General features: G+C 36.3%; 1 protein-coding gene across 2 annotated transcripts in view; it reads left to right on the top strand.

Moving 5' to 3' along the window:
- Positions 1 to 17,588, top strand: part of LOC150099998 (phospholipid-transporting ATPase ABCA3-like) — a 728,766-nt gene that overhangs the window by 648,584 nt on the left and 62,594 nt on the right. For both annotated transcript variants that reach the window (XM_090402469.1, XM_090402468.1), the window contains one exon: positions 92 to 265. In XM_090402469.1, the coding sequence (XP_090258595.1) occupies positions 92 to 265 (174 nt within the window). The remainder of the gene's footprint in view (positions 1 to 91; positions 266 to 17,588) is intronic.

Here is a 17,588-nt window from a genome sequence, read left to right as displayed (position 1 = left end):
TTCGTCTCTTTAATAACCTGTGCACAAAGCATTACAATTATACTCAGTGTGATTTGTCATAAAACATTATGGAATTTATTGTGTTTCTTAGTGGAGGAAACAAAAGAAAGCTCTCATTAGGTTTAGCACTTACTGGTTGTCCACCTGTTATATTCCTTGATGAACCCACATCAGGTGTGGATCCTGTTTCTAGAAGAAAAATATGGAATACATTAGTAGCAGTAAGAAATGTTACTAAAGCTGCAATTATATTGACAACACACAGGTAAATTAAAACATCTTATAATGCATTTATCTTAAATTTGATATAAAGAAATTTTGAATATCTCATTCATTTTATTCTCTGGTTTTAATATTATGCTGTACCATATTACTGTACCATACATCCTGATGCCAATTGCCAAGACTGTACTTCCTTACCAGCTAGCAAATAATTCCTCTATATGGATGACATGTTTGTGAGACCTTCACCTTGCATTGAATACTTTTCTCCTGACAACAACAATGAAGAACAACATAATCAGATACAGATTTACTGTGAATCACGAAAAAACATCCCAGTAGAAATGTCAAAAAGAACATCAATAATATTTGGGGAAAAGAAAAAAAAAAGTTCCCACACTTTACTAACATACATGGCCTTCACAATGATGTACATAATGTGTATTGCCACTTATTGCTATCTGTGTCGGACCTGCTATTTCTACCACAAGTGCATATGTGCATTTGTTAGATCTGATATCTGATGTCTAAGGTCAAAGAATGTGAATCCAGTAATATCCTCCTCCTTCTGATCTGCAGTGTCTCAAAATTTCCTTCCCACATGTTACATTCAGGCACAGTCTTTTTTTGCTCTTCAAAATCTGATGACCGGTCTGACTCTGATTATTTATTGGAAAACTTTATTTTATTTTTATTTTTTTGTGTCCATATATTCAGACAGTGAGGTCATCTTCCTTGGGGACTTTAACATCTACAACTTGGATTGGCTTCTCCAATTCCACTGAACAAGTTGGTAGGGAGTATTTGCTAGAAGCAGTGACCTAACACACACACACACACACACACACACACACACACACACACACACACACACACACACACACACAGTTCATGTACCTACTGTAGTCTTATCATCCAAGTTTTCTTTCCTATGGAATACTATTCATCTAGCCATTCTTATTAGTCATACCAAACGGGATGATCCCTATAACTTCTGTTCCTTCTATCTGTGATCTAATTACTATTCTGACCAAATAACTCATAACCAGAATGAAGGTCTTTACTTCCTATTTCACCCAGAATTCCTGACCACTATCCAAGTGTGCCAAGTCACTCTAAGAAAAAAAAAAATTTAATATGTCACAATTGGCTCAAGACCAAAAGATTAATTTGTCTGACCAAATAACTCATAACTGGAATAAAGGTCTTTACTTCCTATTTCACCCAGAATTCCTGACCACTATCCAAGTGTGCCAAGGCACTCTAAGAAAAAAAAAATTAATATGTCACAAGTGGCTCAAGACCAAAAGCTTAGTATATGCTGCAACTTGCAATGGCAGCGAAAAAACTATTAACAGATAAAAATCTGATTTTGAAATGGCTAAAAGCAGGTAACTCAGTGCATCTTCAAATGACAGTTTAGCCGTCAGGTTTTTTTTCAGGATTTTGGATACATTTTCTACTTTTCAATTCTCTTGTTCACTCATCCTGATGGTACAATCATAATACTGCCCAAAGATAAGCCTGATCTACTGGCATCATCCTTCTCCTCTAAGTCATGCATAGATGACCACTCACAGACCTTAACTCCTTTCCATAGCTTTTCTGTAATACACCTCCATTTCTCTTCATTTTTTTGACAAACCTCTTAGTATCCGATCGTTCCAAGTGTCATTATCTTATTTAACCAATTCCTTAAACTCTGATTCCTTGTTATTCTTTGGCGAGATAAAAATAAACTTGTGAACTTCATTACTATCAAAACAATTCTGTTTCTTACAAGCAACTGCTCATTTCACTGCACATTTGCTCACATTATAAAGGAAAGTGGCATTAAACCTGATATCAAAATTGGAGATGTTAATCTCAGCTCTTTATTTTATAACACAGATGATGTTATTCTGACAAGTAAACCTAGTATAAGTCTGCAGAATTTCCTAACTAAATTGAATAACTGCTATAATGAATGTGGTATTGAAAATCAGCAATAAAAAAAAACAGAGTATGAAAATAAGCAGGAACACTAAAATATCAACTGCATTCTGAATGAAGAACCTATAGAACAAATAAAGCATTCCAGTTGTTTAAGCACAATTTTTAGTGAAGATGGCAAATTAAGTATGGAAATAGAGCACAGAATTAGCAAAGCTGGTATGTTATGAAATTAACTGAATAAATTTATATGGAATAGGAGAAAGAGATTATTCAAAACACAAAACTACCTGTATACAAGACCGTGTTCAAACCAATGAGAGCTGGTTAGAAATAAATCACTTGATCAAAGATTGGAGACCACAGATATGAGTGTTCTGAGAAAGATTGACTGCATATCAAGGGTTAAGCGAATAAATAGAGTAGGAGTGAAATGAATGAACAGTGAAATCAAGCACACTGTACCGGAAAAGAAAATGTTATGAATGAGGTACAAGACAGTTGATGGTGATTGGATCCATGAAGAGTATAAAGTACAGACTAGAAAGGTGACAAGCAGGGTAAAGAAAGAAAAGGTGCAGCATGAGAGGAGATTGGCTGGTCAGGCTAAGGTTAATTCAAGGGAATTTTTCTGCTATATGGCAAGCAAGAGTAAGAATAATTATGGCAGTTTGAAACTGGTTGATAGTCATGGCAGCAGAATAACTGGTGCAAAGGATATAGTGGAATTATTGAGCTAGCTCTTTATCAGCATATATCATACTGGTTAAATGATGCTGTGCAATATATTGAAGAGAGGCAAGTATTAGGATAATTGGAAGTGTGAAAGAATCTGAAGTGTGTCAGATGTTGATTGGATTGGATGTTAATAAAGCTGTGGGAATTACTATGTATTCTTAAGGATTGCACAACACAGTTGCTATGCCTTTGACCTTATTTAATGTAAGTCTTGTAGTGGGTAAGGTTCCTAAGGAGTGGAAAGAAGGCAAAATAGTACCACTCCACAAGCATGGTTCTAACACAGACATCTCCAACTATAGGCCAGTCTGTATAACTGTGGTTGTGGTCAAGGTGTTGCAGAGATTGGTAAAGAATAGAATACAGGATTGGGTTGACAGACATAGCATTTTTTTATGATGGTCATCATGGATTTGTAAAGGGTAGGTCCTGTTTCAGTAATTTACTTGTGTTTTATGATAAGTAACAAGTGTGTTAGATAAGGGATTCTTGGACTTTGCAAAAGTGTTTGATAAATTACCACATGATAAGTTGGTGTACAAACTGCAGAGGATGAGAATATATAGTGTACTGGTTAGATGGATCAGAGATTGGTTCTCTGAATGATACCAGCAGGTTGTGTATGATGGGGCAGTGTCTCAAAAAAAGGAAGGTAACCAGTGGCATGTCTCGGGGTTCTGTTTTTGGGCCCCTGCTGTTTAACTTCTTTGTAAATGACATGTTATGTGAACTGACTGGGGGATCTTCAGTTGGTTTCTGATAATGCGAAGTTAGGAAAAATTATAAGTAGTACTGTTGATGTTAATTCCCTTCAGGAAGATTTGAATAGACTTTTTACTTGGATAAAAGAGTGGGAATTGTAGTTTTAATATCAATAAGTGCAAGGCATTGCATTTTGCAGTGCAAAAATATAAGGCTGTGTATTATGTTGGTGGTGCCGTACTGCAGGAAGTGAATGAAATTAGAGATTTGGTTGATAGAAGACTGTTCGAGGGCATATTGCTAGTGTTGCAAAGGCTGCACGTTATTGTGCTGCTATGATAAGAAGTACTCTAACATGTAGGGATAAGGAGGTAGTTGTGCCACTGTATAAGGCACTGGTCAGACTACACGTTGACTATTGCTCAGATCTGGTCACCTGATTTTCAATGTGATGTGGGAACATTGGAGAAGGTCCAAAGATGAGTGACTAAGACAATGTCGGGACTTTCAAGTGGTGGCTATGGAGAGAGGTTGAAGAAATGTGGATTGCAATTTGGTGGATAGAGGTGATATGATAGAGACATTTAAGTTAGTGAGAGGATTTTATCAGATTAATATAGAGGGGATTATAACAAGAGTAGAAGGTGAGAGAGGAAGAACCAGAGGTCATCCCTGGAAGTTATTTAAAAGCATGGTAAAGAGGGGTTTGAGGAGTAGGTTTTATACATGGAGAATTGTCAGTGAATGGAACACATTATTAGAATGCATTGTTAATGTAAGGGCTGTTAAGGATTTTAAGATTCTATATGATAAATATGTTGTTAGTTGAATGAATCTCTCACGATGAGTCTGCCAACTTCATGGAGGGTGTAATAATAATAATATTTTGTAAGGGGAGGTCATTCTTGAGTAGTCTAATCATGTATTACTACAAGGTAACAAGTTCACTAGTTAATGGAGATGCATATACAGTGGTGTACTTGGATTTTTCAAAGGCATTTGATAGACTTCTACATAAGTTGGTAGCTAAACTGAAATAGGTGGGAGTAGATAACAGACTAGTGATTGGATAGCTCATTAATTGTCAGATAAGTATCATCATCAGGTTGTTGGTATGGAGGAATGGTATCCCAAAGGAGAAACATCACTAGTGCAGTGCCATAGGGATCTGTTTTAGGACCATTATTGTTTAACTTGTATGCTAACGACATTGGGACTGGCTTAACTGGAGATGTGCAGCTATTTGCTGATGATGCAAAGTTGGGAAAAACAATGAGAAGTAGAGCAGGTGTTGTTGCCTTGTATCTCAATAGACTATGTGAGTGAGCGAATGAGTGGAAATGTCAGTTTAATATCGCAAAGATCAAGGTCTTGAAATTTGGTAATCAAGGTTGAGATGTCTAGTATACAATTGATGGAGAAATTTTGAATGAGGTGGAAGAGATGAGAGATCTAGGAGTGATAGTGGAACAGAGACTTGAAGTTCAGGGATCACATTACTAAAATTGTAAGAACATTATAGCCAATTATGGTAGATTATCGACCAAGGAGGGCATTGATATGAGAAGGAGTGGTTATGGTTCCCTTGTATCAGGCTTTGATCAGGCCACATAAGGACTACTATGCACAGATTTGGTTGCCTGGTTTCGAAGGAGATGAGAATGTATTGGAGAGGTTTCAGGAAGGTTTACTAAGTTAGTGTCTGGTCTGAAGAATGTCAGATGAGTAGAGAGAGATTGAGGGAATACAACTTGCAGAGCCTTGTGAATAGAAGAAGGCAAGGAGTTGTTATTACCAAATTATTATTATATAGTATTTTCATGGTGTCCAGAAACTTGTCGTGGAAGACTCAAACTAACTATTATACACACAAAAACCTATCACACCTCTCCTTAAATTATTCACTGTTGGCTATACAGTGAATAATTTAAGACAGTTGTTATGCAGATGTTAGCTGTTCTGCCTGTTTGATCACCATCTGTGTATTAGAGTAGTACCTGGTCTACATCTCTTTCTACCATTATGGCTGTTCAAGATTAGCAGACCATTCCCTGGATACCTGGCATGGGATCCATTGAAAAAAAAAAAAAGCCATTTTATTCCTCCAAAGCAAATTTAAATATGAATTTGATACAACCACTCATATGGGAAACCTTCATCAGCAGACATTCAGCCCAATGGCCAAGAACATCCAACCAAAGCCAATGGGTGGCATAATTATAGGACTTTAGTCCTATAATTATTATTATTAATAATAATCCTATGATTATTATATTATTATTATTACACCCTCCATGGAGTCGACAGACTCATCGTGGGAGGTTCATTCAACTGATAACATGTTTATCATATAGAATCTTAAACTACTTAACACTCCTTGCATTAACAACACATTCTGGCAATGCATTCCATTCACTGACAATTCTCCATGTTAAAAATAGACTCTTCACACCCTTCTTCACAACACTTTTACATAACTTCCAGGAATGATCTCTGGTTTCCCCCCCCCCTCACCTTCTACTCTTTTTATAATCCCTTCTCGATTAATCTGATAAAATCCTCTCACTAACTTAAACGTCACTATCACATCACCTTTTTTGATCCTATCCACCAAACTCTGTAATTCAAATATCTTCAACCTCTCTCCATATTCAGCATTACAAACTCCTGATATTGTCTTAGTCACTTGTCTCTGGGCCACATCACGTCGAAAACCAGTGACCAGATCTGAGCACAATAATGCAAGTGTGGTCTGACCAGTGCCTTATACAGTGGCACAACCACTTCCTTATCCTTGCATGTTAGAGTACTTCTTATCATAGCAGCACTTCAATGTGCAACACTAGCAATATGCCCTCTAAACTTCAGTCTTCTGTCAACCATCACTCCCAAATCTCTAATTTCATCCACTTCCTGCAGTACAGCACCACCAGTATAATACACAGCCTTATATTTGTACACTGCAAAATGCAATGCCTTACACTTATTGATATTAAAACTATGATTCCCACTCTTTTGTCCAGTAAAACGTCTATTCAAATCTTCCTGAAGGGATTGAGCATCAGCAGTGCTACATATAATTCTTCCCAACTTTGCATCATCAGCAAATAACTAAATGTCAGTCCACATGATATATTGTTTAGAAACAAGTTAAATAGCACTGGCCCAAGAACAGTACTCTGTGGCACTCCACTGGTTACCCTTCTTTTTTGAGACACTACTCCATCATACACAACCTGCTGGTGTCGTTTAGAGAGCCAATCTCTGATCCATCTAACTTATATACTATTCCCATCTTCTGCAGCTTGTACTTTTTCATGTGGTAATCTATTAAATGCTTTTGCAAAGTCTAACAATATCAATGTGTATGGTTCTCCCTTATCTAACACACTTGTCACCTTATCATAAAATGCAAGTAAATTACTGAAACAGGATCTACCCTTTACAGATTCATGCTGACCTTCATAAAGAATGCCATGTCCATCAACCCAATTCTATATTCTATCCCTTACCAATGTTTCCAACACCTTGACCACAACTGCAGTTATACAGACTGGCCTATAGTTGGAGCCTTCTGTCTTAGAACCATGCTTGTGGAGTGGTACTATTTTGCCTTCTTTTCACTCTTTATGAACTCTGCCCACTGTTACAAGACTTTCATTAAATAACCATGTCAAGAGCATAACCAACTGTGGTGCACATTCCTTAAGCATATGTGGTGATATGTCATCCATTCCCACAGCCTTATTTCACATCTAACCCAACCAACATCTGATACACCTCTGTTTCTTTCACTTTCGGTTCTCCTAATACTTGCCTCTCTCCTCTTCTATAATGTACCAGATCATTTATACCAGTATGATATATGCTGATAAAGTGTTGTTCAATAATTCCACTATATCCTTTGCAGCTATTAGTCTGGTGCCATGACTATCCACCACTGTTAGTCTCCCATAATTATTCTTCCTCTTGCTTGCCATGTAGTGGAAAAATTCTCTCGAGTTCACCTTATGAAAGGAGATTGGCCTGACCAGCCAATCTCCTTTCATACTGCACCATTTCTTTTTTTACCATGATCGTCACCTTTCTAGCCTGCACCTTATAAGTTTCAGTAAGGAAATACCATGAGTAGACATATTACTAACTATTATAATAACGGAATTAACTCGCATAAATTATTCTTTATTCGTAGAATTTTCACCTGAGTATCACAGGCATCATCATCAGTACAGGTACAAGGCTAATTAAACAATAACTGTTATATTCATAAAACACCACCTAAGTAGCTAAGGTTAAATTTCCTAAATTTATTTAATTATTATTTATTTATTTATATTTTTAAAAATATTTTAATTATTTAAATGTAATTATTTAGTTATTTAATTATTAAATAATAATTATTTAATTATTCAATTATAATAATTTAAATGTTTATAAATATATGTGTATACAATTATATGTTTGGAAAGATTTGCTGCTTTATAAAGTACTATCTCCCACAAAGGGGAAAGATGTAGACCATTGGATCTGCTTTGGTTAGGGAGTAAAGTAATGTTTCATATGTTTCTTTGTATAGCCGTTCCATTAGGAACCGACTTTTGTAAATGACGTTTGTCTTGTTCCACTTAGCTCTATGTCTGGTGTTGATGGCATGTTCTGCAATTCCAGACTTCGGGTTCAAGGTACTGGATGTACGACTGGTGTTCTTCTAACTGGATCTGAGCAGATCTTCCTGTTTGTCCAAAATATGATAATCCACACGAGCAGGGAATCTGGTAGACACCTGGATAGCTGAGATGTGGGAGCTTGTCCTTTGGAGACATTAGGAATGTGGAGATTGTTCTGATGGGTCGAAAAGTCACACAGATATTTAGTATTTTAGCACCTTAGCTATGCGTTCACTAACCCTGTGTACGTAGGGATAGGTATACGTGTAGGTTCTTCTGTACTTGAAGAGGATGCTGGAGCATGACTACTTAAAGCTCTTTTTATGAAGGACTTCTTATAGCCATTGGATATGAAGGAGGAATTAATATACTGTAATTCTTTTTGTAAAAGTTCTTCTGAAGAACAAAAGGAGTTGGCTCTATGAATTAGTGTTTTTATAGTACCTGCCTTTTGGCTGGGATGGTGATGTGATTCAGCGTGGATGTACTGGCCTGTATGAGTCTCCTTCCTATAGACTGTAAATTGTAGATAACCATTTGGTTTTCAAAGAATCGAGAGATCTAGAAAGGCTGACTGCTTATTTACTTCTACTTCTAGGGTGAACTGGATCCTTGGATGATGTGCATTAATTTTTGAGAGAAACTGTTGTAGTTCTGAGATGCCCTTCCATATGGCAAAAATGTCGTCCACATATCTGAACCAAATGTTAGGTCTGGGTGTAATGTTGTCAAAGATATGCTGTTCGAAATGCTCCATGAAGTAGTTGGCAATAGCAGGAGATACTGGATTACCCATTGCTGTCCCTTCGATTTGTTGGTATAACTGGTTTTTGAAGGAAAAATAACCAGACTTCATTACAAATTCAAATAATTTGATAATGTCTGGAGGGAATTCTTGGTGTAGTAATTCTATGCTATTCGCCAACGGAACATTCATAAATAGCGAAACAACATCTAGACTAATCATAATCTCCGAATCGTCTAGATGCAGATCAGAAATTTTATTTCTGAAGTCCACAGAATTTTTTATATATGTAGCAGTTCTAGTTGAAAAAGTGAGTAAATTTGACAGAAATTTTGATATTTTGGTCTCCCATAATTATTCTTCCTCTTGCTTGCCATGTAGTGGAAAAATTCATATATTTATAAAATTTATATTATTATTTAATTAAATTATAAAACATAATTAAATAATTAAATTAAATAATTTATATTTAATTTAGTATAAAATATATTTATATTTTATATTAATTTTTTTTAATTATTATAATTGATAATTAAATTTAAATAATTAAAAATAAATAAAAAATAATAATAATTAAATAAGTTTAGGAAATTTAACCTTAGCTACTTAGGTGGCGCTTTGTGAATATAACAGTTATTGTTTAATTAGCCTTGTACCTGTACTGATGATGCCTATGATACTCAGGTGAAAATTCTACGAAGAAAGAATAATTTACATGAGTTAATTCTGCACCTTATACTCTTCATGGATCTGATCACAACCAACTGTCTTGTACCTCCTCCATAACATTTTCTTTTCCAGCACAGCTTGCTTGATTTCGCTGTTTATCCATTTCACTCCCACTCTATTTACTTGCTTATCACTTGGTATGCACTCATACATTGGTTTTGTCAGATACTGCCTTATGAGTTTCCATGCATTGTCAACATCTTTTCCGCTCAGCTCATCTAACTAATGTACCGATGCTAACTGACTACAGATCTTTCTGTAATCACCTGCTTTATACTTCCACATGTATCCATTTTTGGTGGTGACCTTTTCTTGTTTCATCACTTCTCAAACAAGTACCTCATGATCACTCTCACCAACTGGCATCATTGTCGATACCTCGTTAACGGCTATATCTTCTGAAGTTATCACCAAATCCAAAACATTAAAGCCTCTAGTTGCTTCAATCATGTACTGCTTAAGATACTTTTCTCTCAGAAATTCCACAAACTTGCTCTCTTTGTTCCCATACACTATTTATTATTTGTTTTAAATTTCGGTAAGAAAAAATTAAGAATGATTTCATGTTGTGATATGCCTCAGTATGTTAACTGAAAGCAGGAACTCAAACATTTTGAAATCAAAGACATAATGTTCTTAAGGAAGTGCAGTCATACTTAAAATGTTTTTTATTAAAACTACTTCCTCAAAAATCCCTTCTAGCTTCAAATAATATATCCTGTTATTACTTTGAATTTTTGTTAGATTGAAATTTAATTTGTAAAAAAAAAAAACTTTAATTTACATGAGATTAATTATATAAGAAGAATAATTATTATACTCATAAAAGAGGAAATACAGAACATAAAAAAAAAAAAAAATTAAGTGCTTCTTGCCCATCTCTAATTGAAAAAGTTTAGAAACCTTTGTTCTAATCAGTTTCTAGCAGCAGAGATTGTTTTCTAACATAATTTTAAGTTTTATAGAGCAGTTCTTCATAGTAAATCAGATATAATTTATTACTCAAACAAGCTTAAATTCTTAATTTATTACTCACTCAAAGGGTCAAAGATGGATAACTCGGATGACACCTCCACATTGCCTTTTGAGGAATATGGAAAACCAACTCTGGCTTCTGATCTAATGCCCAGTCCTTACCGTCTCAATGTGCATCCATTTAGTAGGTATCTGAACAATGAGCACAAGCTAGCAATTTGGGATTGATCCTACCAAACTGTATTCTTATTGGCTTAAACCAAAATCCAAAATGATGGTATGACATGACAGAATTTTTGCTGGCTGGGACATTGCCCGATCTCCTGGGTTCCCTGTTTTCATCAGGGAAACCCAGGAGAACAGTCAAAAGTCAGCTACAGGAACAAATTCCAACTCATCATCAGCAGAGTTCATGGTTGTCATCACCATCAACATAAGAAGCATTAATGGAAAAGAAATAAAACTGGCCGAATTGGATAAGTACTATATTGACATGTAGACATTACTGAAATGAAGACAAAACAGGTGAATTTTTCTGAGCAACAAGTTCAAAATGTTATATTAAGACAATGATAAGGATAAAGAAGGGTAACTATGGCATTCAACACTCAATATGAGGATAATATTCTTGATTGACAGGCAATATCAAGTAGAGTGATGTGGGCAAATATCGGAATGTGTTGGGGAGGGGGGGGGGAGCACTGGACAATGAGACTTCTTTGTGCTTGTGGTCCAGAAGATTCCACTAAGGAAGGTGAGGAATATTTGAGGCATTAGAGCTAACACAATGAAAAAGGAAAAGTTTGTCCTTGAAGATCTAAACAGCAGAGTAGGAAATGTTTATCAGATATATACAAATGTTTTTGGAAAATTTGGGGGGAAAAAGCAAAACTAACAAGAATGATAAGGGCTTACTAGATTTCTGTTTGAGACATGTATGTTATTACCAACATTATGTTTCCAACATAAAAATGTGCACAAATTCACATGGAGAGAAGATGCGAAAAATAAGAAAGTCTCATTGACTATGTTACTGTTCATAGTGATATTTTCATGCTGGTTTCGGACAAGTATACAGAGGATTTGAAATCGAAACTAATCACCATTTAGTTCTGAGCAGGATAAAATTGAATATCATATTGAAAAGAAAAGTGGTGCAGCTTTCAGATATGAATTCTATGCTGCTCAAATATTACTGAAAAAAAAATGAAAGCGTTTGAGAACCAAACATTGGAGATTCAGTGAAAGACCCTGGAAGGGAAAAAAAATTTCTTCAATTAGAAAGGTATGTGGTGAGGTTGTCTGCAAGGATATAAAAATCAGGACTCCATGGTGGACTTAGAAAGTTACACAGTTAAGTTAAAGAAGAAACCTTATCAGAAGTTCTTAGCAAGTCAGCTTGTGCTCTGAGAGAATACAAAGAAAAGAAAAAAGCAAATTACTGTGTAAAACTAGCTACACAGTCATGGGAAGGCTTTTAGTAAGAACATAGGAAATAAATATCAGGAGAATGGCAAAATATTCTGGAGGCTACTAAAAAAGCTTAGAAATGGAAGAAAGAGTACTGTAAGAGGAATAGAGATGATAAAGGTGACATGAAAACTGAATATAAAGATTATCTAGATGTCTGGTGTGATTACTTTGAAAGATTGCCAAAAACACACAGTGAAAATATGGTAGTCGAAAGTATTCAAAAGATTAATGATATATACTCTATATATCAATACTTGAAGTAGAAAAAAAAAATCATGAAAAACCTGAAATGTGGAAAGGTAGCTGGAGTTGATAATATTCTACCAGAAATGCTCAAATATAAAGTTTTACAGTGGCTACTCTTCATAATTCCAACCTGGTTGCAGAGGTAAATTCCAGGTGATTGATGTTGAGCTCTCATAGTACTCATCTGTAAAAAGGGAAATAAAATTGAATTGAAAATTACATAAGAATTTCCCTATTGAATGCTCCTGGTAAGATTTATGCAAGTATACTTGAGAAAAGGTTAAGAAAAGAGAATTAAAAGTTTAATTGGGTTGGATGAGGCAAGAGTGAAATGGATGCGGAGTGAAATTAAGAAAATTCCGGTGAAAACGATAAAAACAAATCAAGTAGGTACGAAAGAGTTAACAAAAGACGAGTGAGTGGCATTGTATGGCGACTCCATTATTAAAGGTGTGCTGGATGAGAGGATGCATTCCACGTATGTTTTCCAGGTGGTAAAATGATTAGAGTGATTGAGGCATTGGATATGAGGAGGGAGCGAGCAAGGGAGTTGATGGTTTTGATAGGTACGAATGTGACTTGACAGAGGAACAAAGAGCATGTCAGAATGGATATCAGGAGGCTGCATAGATGGATAAAAGAGAATAGTGTGACAGGAAAGGGGGTAGTAAATGTGTTGCCTAGGTATGACTGTGGTGAGATGAGGTGGAGAGCAAGAATTATGAATGATATGTTGCTGAAATGTGTGAGGAAAGGGGAATACAGTTTGTTAATGTGTGGAATCAGTTTGAAGGACAAAGTGAACTGTATGGGAGCAATAGACTGCATTTGACTGGTTATGGTGTGAGTTGCTTGGAGAGACAGCTTCTGGAAGGTAGAGAAGTGAGTACAGAGAATGAATCAGATAGTGGGAAGTGATGTGGAAGAGTAGAAGGTAAGACAGGAGAGATTGAAGAGGTGGTTATGAATGAGGAAGTGAGTGGCATGAGTATGGAAAATGAGAGAATGGGTGTGCAAGAGGAACAGGGAAACTGGGAGGCTCAGGGTGGACAGGGGAACACAGCATGAGAAAGGTTGATGCTGCAAGAGGATGTGAATGCATGTGTAGACAAAAAGTGAAGGGGATGACCTGGGATGTAGGGAAAACAGTTGGATCTGGGATGAGTAAAGAGAAAAAGAAATGCTCGAGGAAAGCATGGAGAAATCATATCCAATAAGTGGCATCAGAGGAACTAGCTGTAGATCCAGGAATGAGCTGTTTTGTTTGTATACAAATTCTAGAAGTGTAAGAAACAAGGCAGATGAAATGGTTGCACTAATTGAGTTCTGTTTACCCAAAAATTGTTGGAATAAGTGAGACATGGATAGATGAGGACAACATCCTGACAGGAATAGAGATGGAAGGGTATGAAGTGTTTCATGAGGATAGGAGTAAAAAGGGAAGGGGAGTGTTGTTGATGATAGAGAAAGAGTTATGTCCATACAAAGTAGAGATGAAAGAGGGAAATAGTGCCAGTGATTTTGAGGCAGTATGGTCTGAGATAGAGATGAATGGAATGAAATACTTGGATGTTGTTATAGACCAGGTAATGTAGATGGTAGTGACTATGAAATGTATAATCACATCAGCCAAACAAATAAGAAAAGAGTGATCATTATGGGTGATTTTATTATGGCAATATAGACTGGAATGATGAGATAGCAACTGGAATTAAAGAAAATGAGTTTCTTGAGTTTTGGGGGGATAACTACTACCTCAGACAGTATGTAACAGAGGGCACACAAGGATTGAGGGCCTTGGATTTGGTCATCTCATCAGAGTATGTAATCAGAAATGAGGTGTCAAATCACCCTTCAGTTGGTGAGAGTAACCATGAGGTGATTACTTGGGTGTTTGCGAACAGTGTGAGGACCTCCGTAAGAAAAGGGTATATGTGGAACTACAAGGGGGGGGGGATGTTTATGAAGAGCTCAGAAGACAGCTTGCAGGTGTAGCATGGAATAAGAAATTAGCTGGAAAATAGATCGATGCAGCTTGGGGGATTTCAAAAACTATCTAGTAGATGCAATGTCTAAATGTATTCCATGGGTGAGAAGATTAAATAAGGTAGGTGTGAAATGGATGAATAAAGAGATTAAGCATGCGATACAGAGAAAAAGGGCATTATGGGGGCAGCATAAGAGAAGTGGAAATAACCAGTTCCATGAGGATTACAAAGACCAGGCAAGGCAGGTGATTTGGTTGGTGAGGGTAGCTAAAGTGAAGTATGAACAGCAGTTAGCTAATGAAGCCAAAAAGAATCCTAGGGAGTTCTTTCAATATGTAGCCAGCAAAAGAAAGAATAATTATGGAAAGATGACGTTGATTGGAGAAAATGTTATAAAAACAGCTGTTGCTGCAGGTGTGGTTGAGATACTTAATGAGCAGTTTCATAAAGGTCTTTCAATCTTGTGAATGTGACTTCATGTAGAGATTGAGAGCAGTTGATGATGGGGAAGAGAGACTGACTGTAAGTGAGCAAGAGGTGTATGGGGAGTTGAGCACACTAGATGTAAATAAGGCTGTGGGATTTCATAATATATCACCACATATTCTGAACGAATGTGCCAGGGAGGTGACACCAGCCTTGACATATTTTTTTAATACGAATCTTGCACTGGGTGAAGGTCCTAAGGAGGGCAAGATTGTGCCACTTCATAAAGGAGGTGATCGAACTCAAGCATCAAACTGTAGGCCTATCTGTGTGTCAGGTGTTGTGGCTAAGTAGTTGGAGAAGCTTGTGAGAACTAGGATCCAGAATTGGGTTGACAACAATGGTATTATCTTTGATGGACATCATGGATTTGCTAAAGGGAAGTCTTGTTTTAGTAATCTACTTACTTATTACAATAAGGTGACTGCTTCCATGGACAGAGGAGAAGGATAACAGTAATATACTCAAATTTTGCAAAGGCTTTTGATAGATTACCACATGATAAGCTGATAGTCAAACTAGAGTGGATGGAGTTGGATATTAGATTGGTGTATTGGATTGGAGACTGGCTATCTGATAGTTATGAACAAGTTGTGTACGGGGTAGCGATATCAATGAAAAGGAAAGTTACTAGTGGTGTGCTTCAGGGATCTGTTTTAGTGCCATTGCTGTTTATTTTGTATATTAATAATATTGGTGAAGATTTGGATGGAGATATTCAGTTGTTTGCAGATGATGCAAATTTGGGATGAACCATGAAGAGTAGAGATGTTGTGGCCTTACAAGAAGACTTGAATAAATTGAGTGATTGGGAATGGGGATGTGAGTTCAATGTTGCAAAATGTAGGGTTTTAAAATTTGGAAAACAAAAATGGGATGGAGAATTTAATCTTGGTGGGGATATATTGTTGGAGGTGGAGGAAATAAGAAATCTGGGGGTGATAGTGGATCAGGATCTGAAATTTTGGGGACACATAGCCAGAATTGTGAAGGCAACACAAAGGCTTCTGGGAATGATGCGGAGGACACTGACTTATAGAAATAGGGAGATTCTTGTTCCATTGTATAAGGATTTGATTAGGCGCACATGGACTATTGTGCCCAGATTTGGTCAACTGGTTTTCAGAAGGATGAACAGATGTTGGAAAGGGTCCAGAGGCAACTGACTAAGGTTTTTTCTAACCTTTGGAATGTCAAGTATGAGGAAAGATTGAGAAGATGCAACTTGCAGAGTCTGGTGGACAGGAGGAAGTGGGGAGATGTGATAGAGACCTAGACGTTAGTAAGGGTCTGTTATAGGATCAATGCTGGAGAGGTTCTACAGAAAATAGTGGGAGATCAGAGGAGAACCAGAAGTCATGGAAACTGTATAAAGAGGATGTGAGTAGGGGAGTGAGAAGAAGCAGGTTTTTTTCATGCAGAGTTGTGAATGATTGGAATGCCTTGCCTGAGAGTGTGGTGTCTGCAGAGAATTTGAGTGTATTTATTTAGCACGGTATGACGAGCTGTGTGTATGATAAAAGGACCTCCCAGATGAGTCTTTGACTCCATGGGGTCTTGGGTAATAATAAAAATTGTGGAAGGAAGCTTGGAGAAGATCAAGCTAGTTGGATCAAATAGAGGTTGTCAAGATCAGATTTTCACTTTAAGCAAATAGTTAACAAATCATGGGAATATAATGGGATCTGTATTTACATTTTTTAGATCTGGTAAAAAGCATATGACAAGATGCGAACAGAAAAGCTGTTCAGAATGTTACAATTATATGGAATAAATAGGACAAAGCTGTTCAGAATGTTACAATTATATGGAATAAATAGGACACTGTATTAGTCAGTACAGAGTCTATATTTGATTAGTAAGTCAATTGTTAGAAATGAAGACTTAAGATTGCTGCTCCAAGTAATTCTCTGCATTCCTTGTTCTCTATTTCCCTCTACTATTCCTTCCAGAACCACTTTTTTGTCATGTCTTAGCAAATGTCTGAAATATTTGGCCTTTCTTCTTTTTATAGTTTTAAGAGGACTTCTTTTTTCTCCCATCATTTGTATAACTTCTGCATTTGTTTTCTTCTGAGTCCATGATACCTTCAAATTTTTCTTAAAATCCACATCTCAAAAGCTTAAATTTCATCTTATGCTTCCTTTAATATTGTCTATGTCTCAGCCCTACTCTATATAGCATTTTGTGTCAACCTCCTCATTTTTAGGCTGCAATCTCTAGATGTCAGGGAATTTTTTGTGTTCAATTTCTCTCTAGCTATTTCAATTCATCTTTTTATTTCTCTTTGTGCATCTTCCATCTTCTGTTATTAAGGTGCTGAGATACATAAATTTGTCTACTTGCTGAATAGATATGTCATCTATTTTGATATCAATTTTGGATATTGTCTTTTTTCTGGGTTATTGCCATTGTCTTGGTTTTCTTGGGATTTAAAAGCAAACCATATTCCTCACTCATAACTCTTACATTGTTGATTAGATTTTCTAGATCATTTTTATTTTCTGCGAACAGAACTGTATCGTCAGCATATCTTAGATTGTTTGTTCCTTCCTCCTATTGATAATCCTTTTATGTTTTCAACTTCCTTGTATATTTCTTCTGTATATAAATTAAAGAGTATTGGGGATAGTATACACTCTTTGGATTATAAATTCATTATACCAGATATAACAGAATGGGTTG

The sequence above is a fragment of the Typopeltis vanoorti genome, chromosome 13 (genome assembly GCF_054136105.1).
Source record: "Typopeltis vanoorti isolate ZY-2024b chromosome 13, IOZ_Tvanoo_1.0, whole genome shotgun sequence".
Taxonomy (NCBI): Eukaryota; Metazoa; Arthropoda; class Arachnida; order Uropygi; family Thelyphonidae; genus Typopeltis; species Typopeltis vanoorti.
Note: the sequence above shows the minus strand (reverse complement) of the source record. Positions and strands in the feature narration are given on the sequence as shown.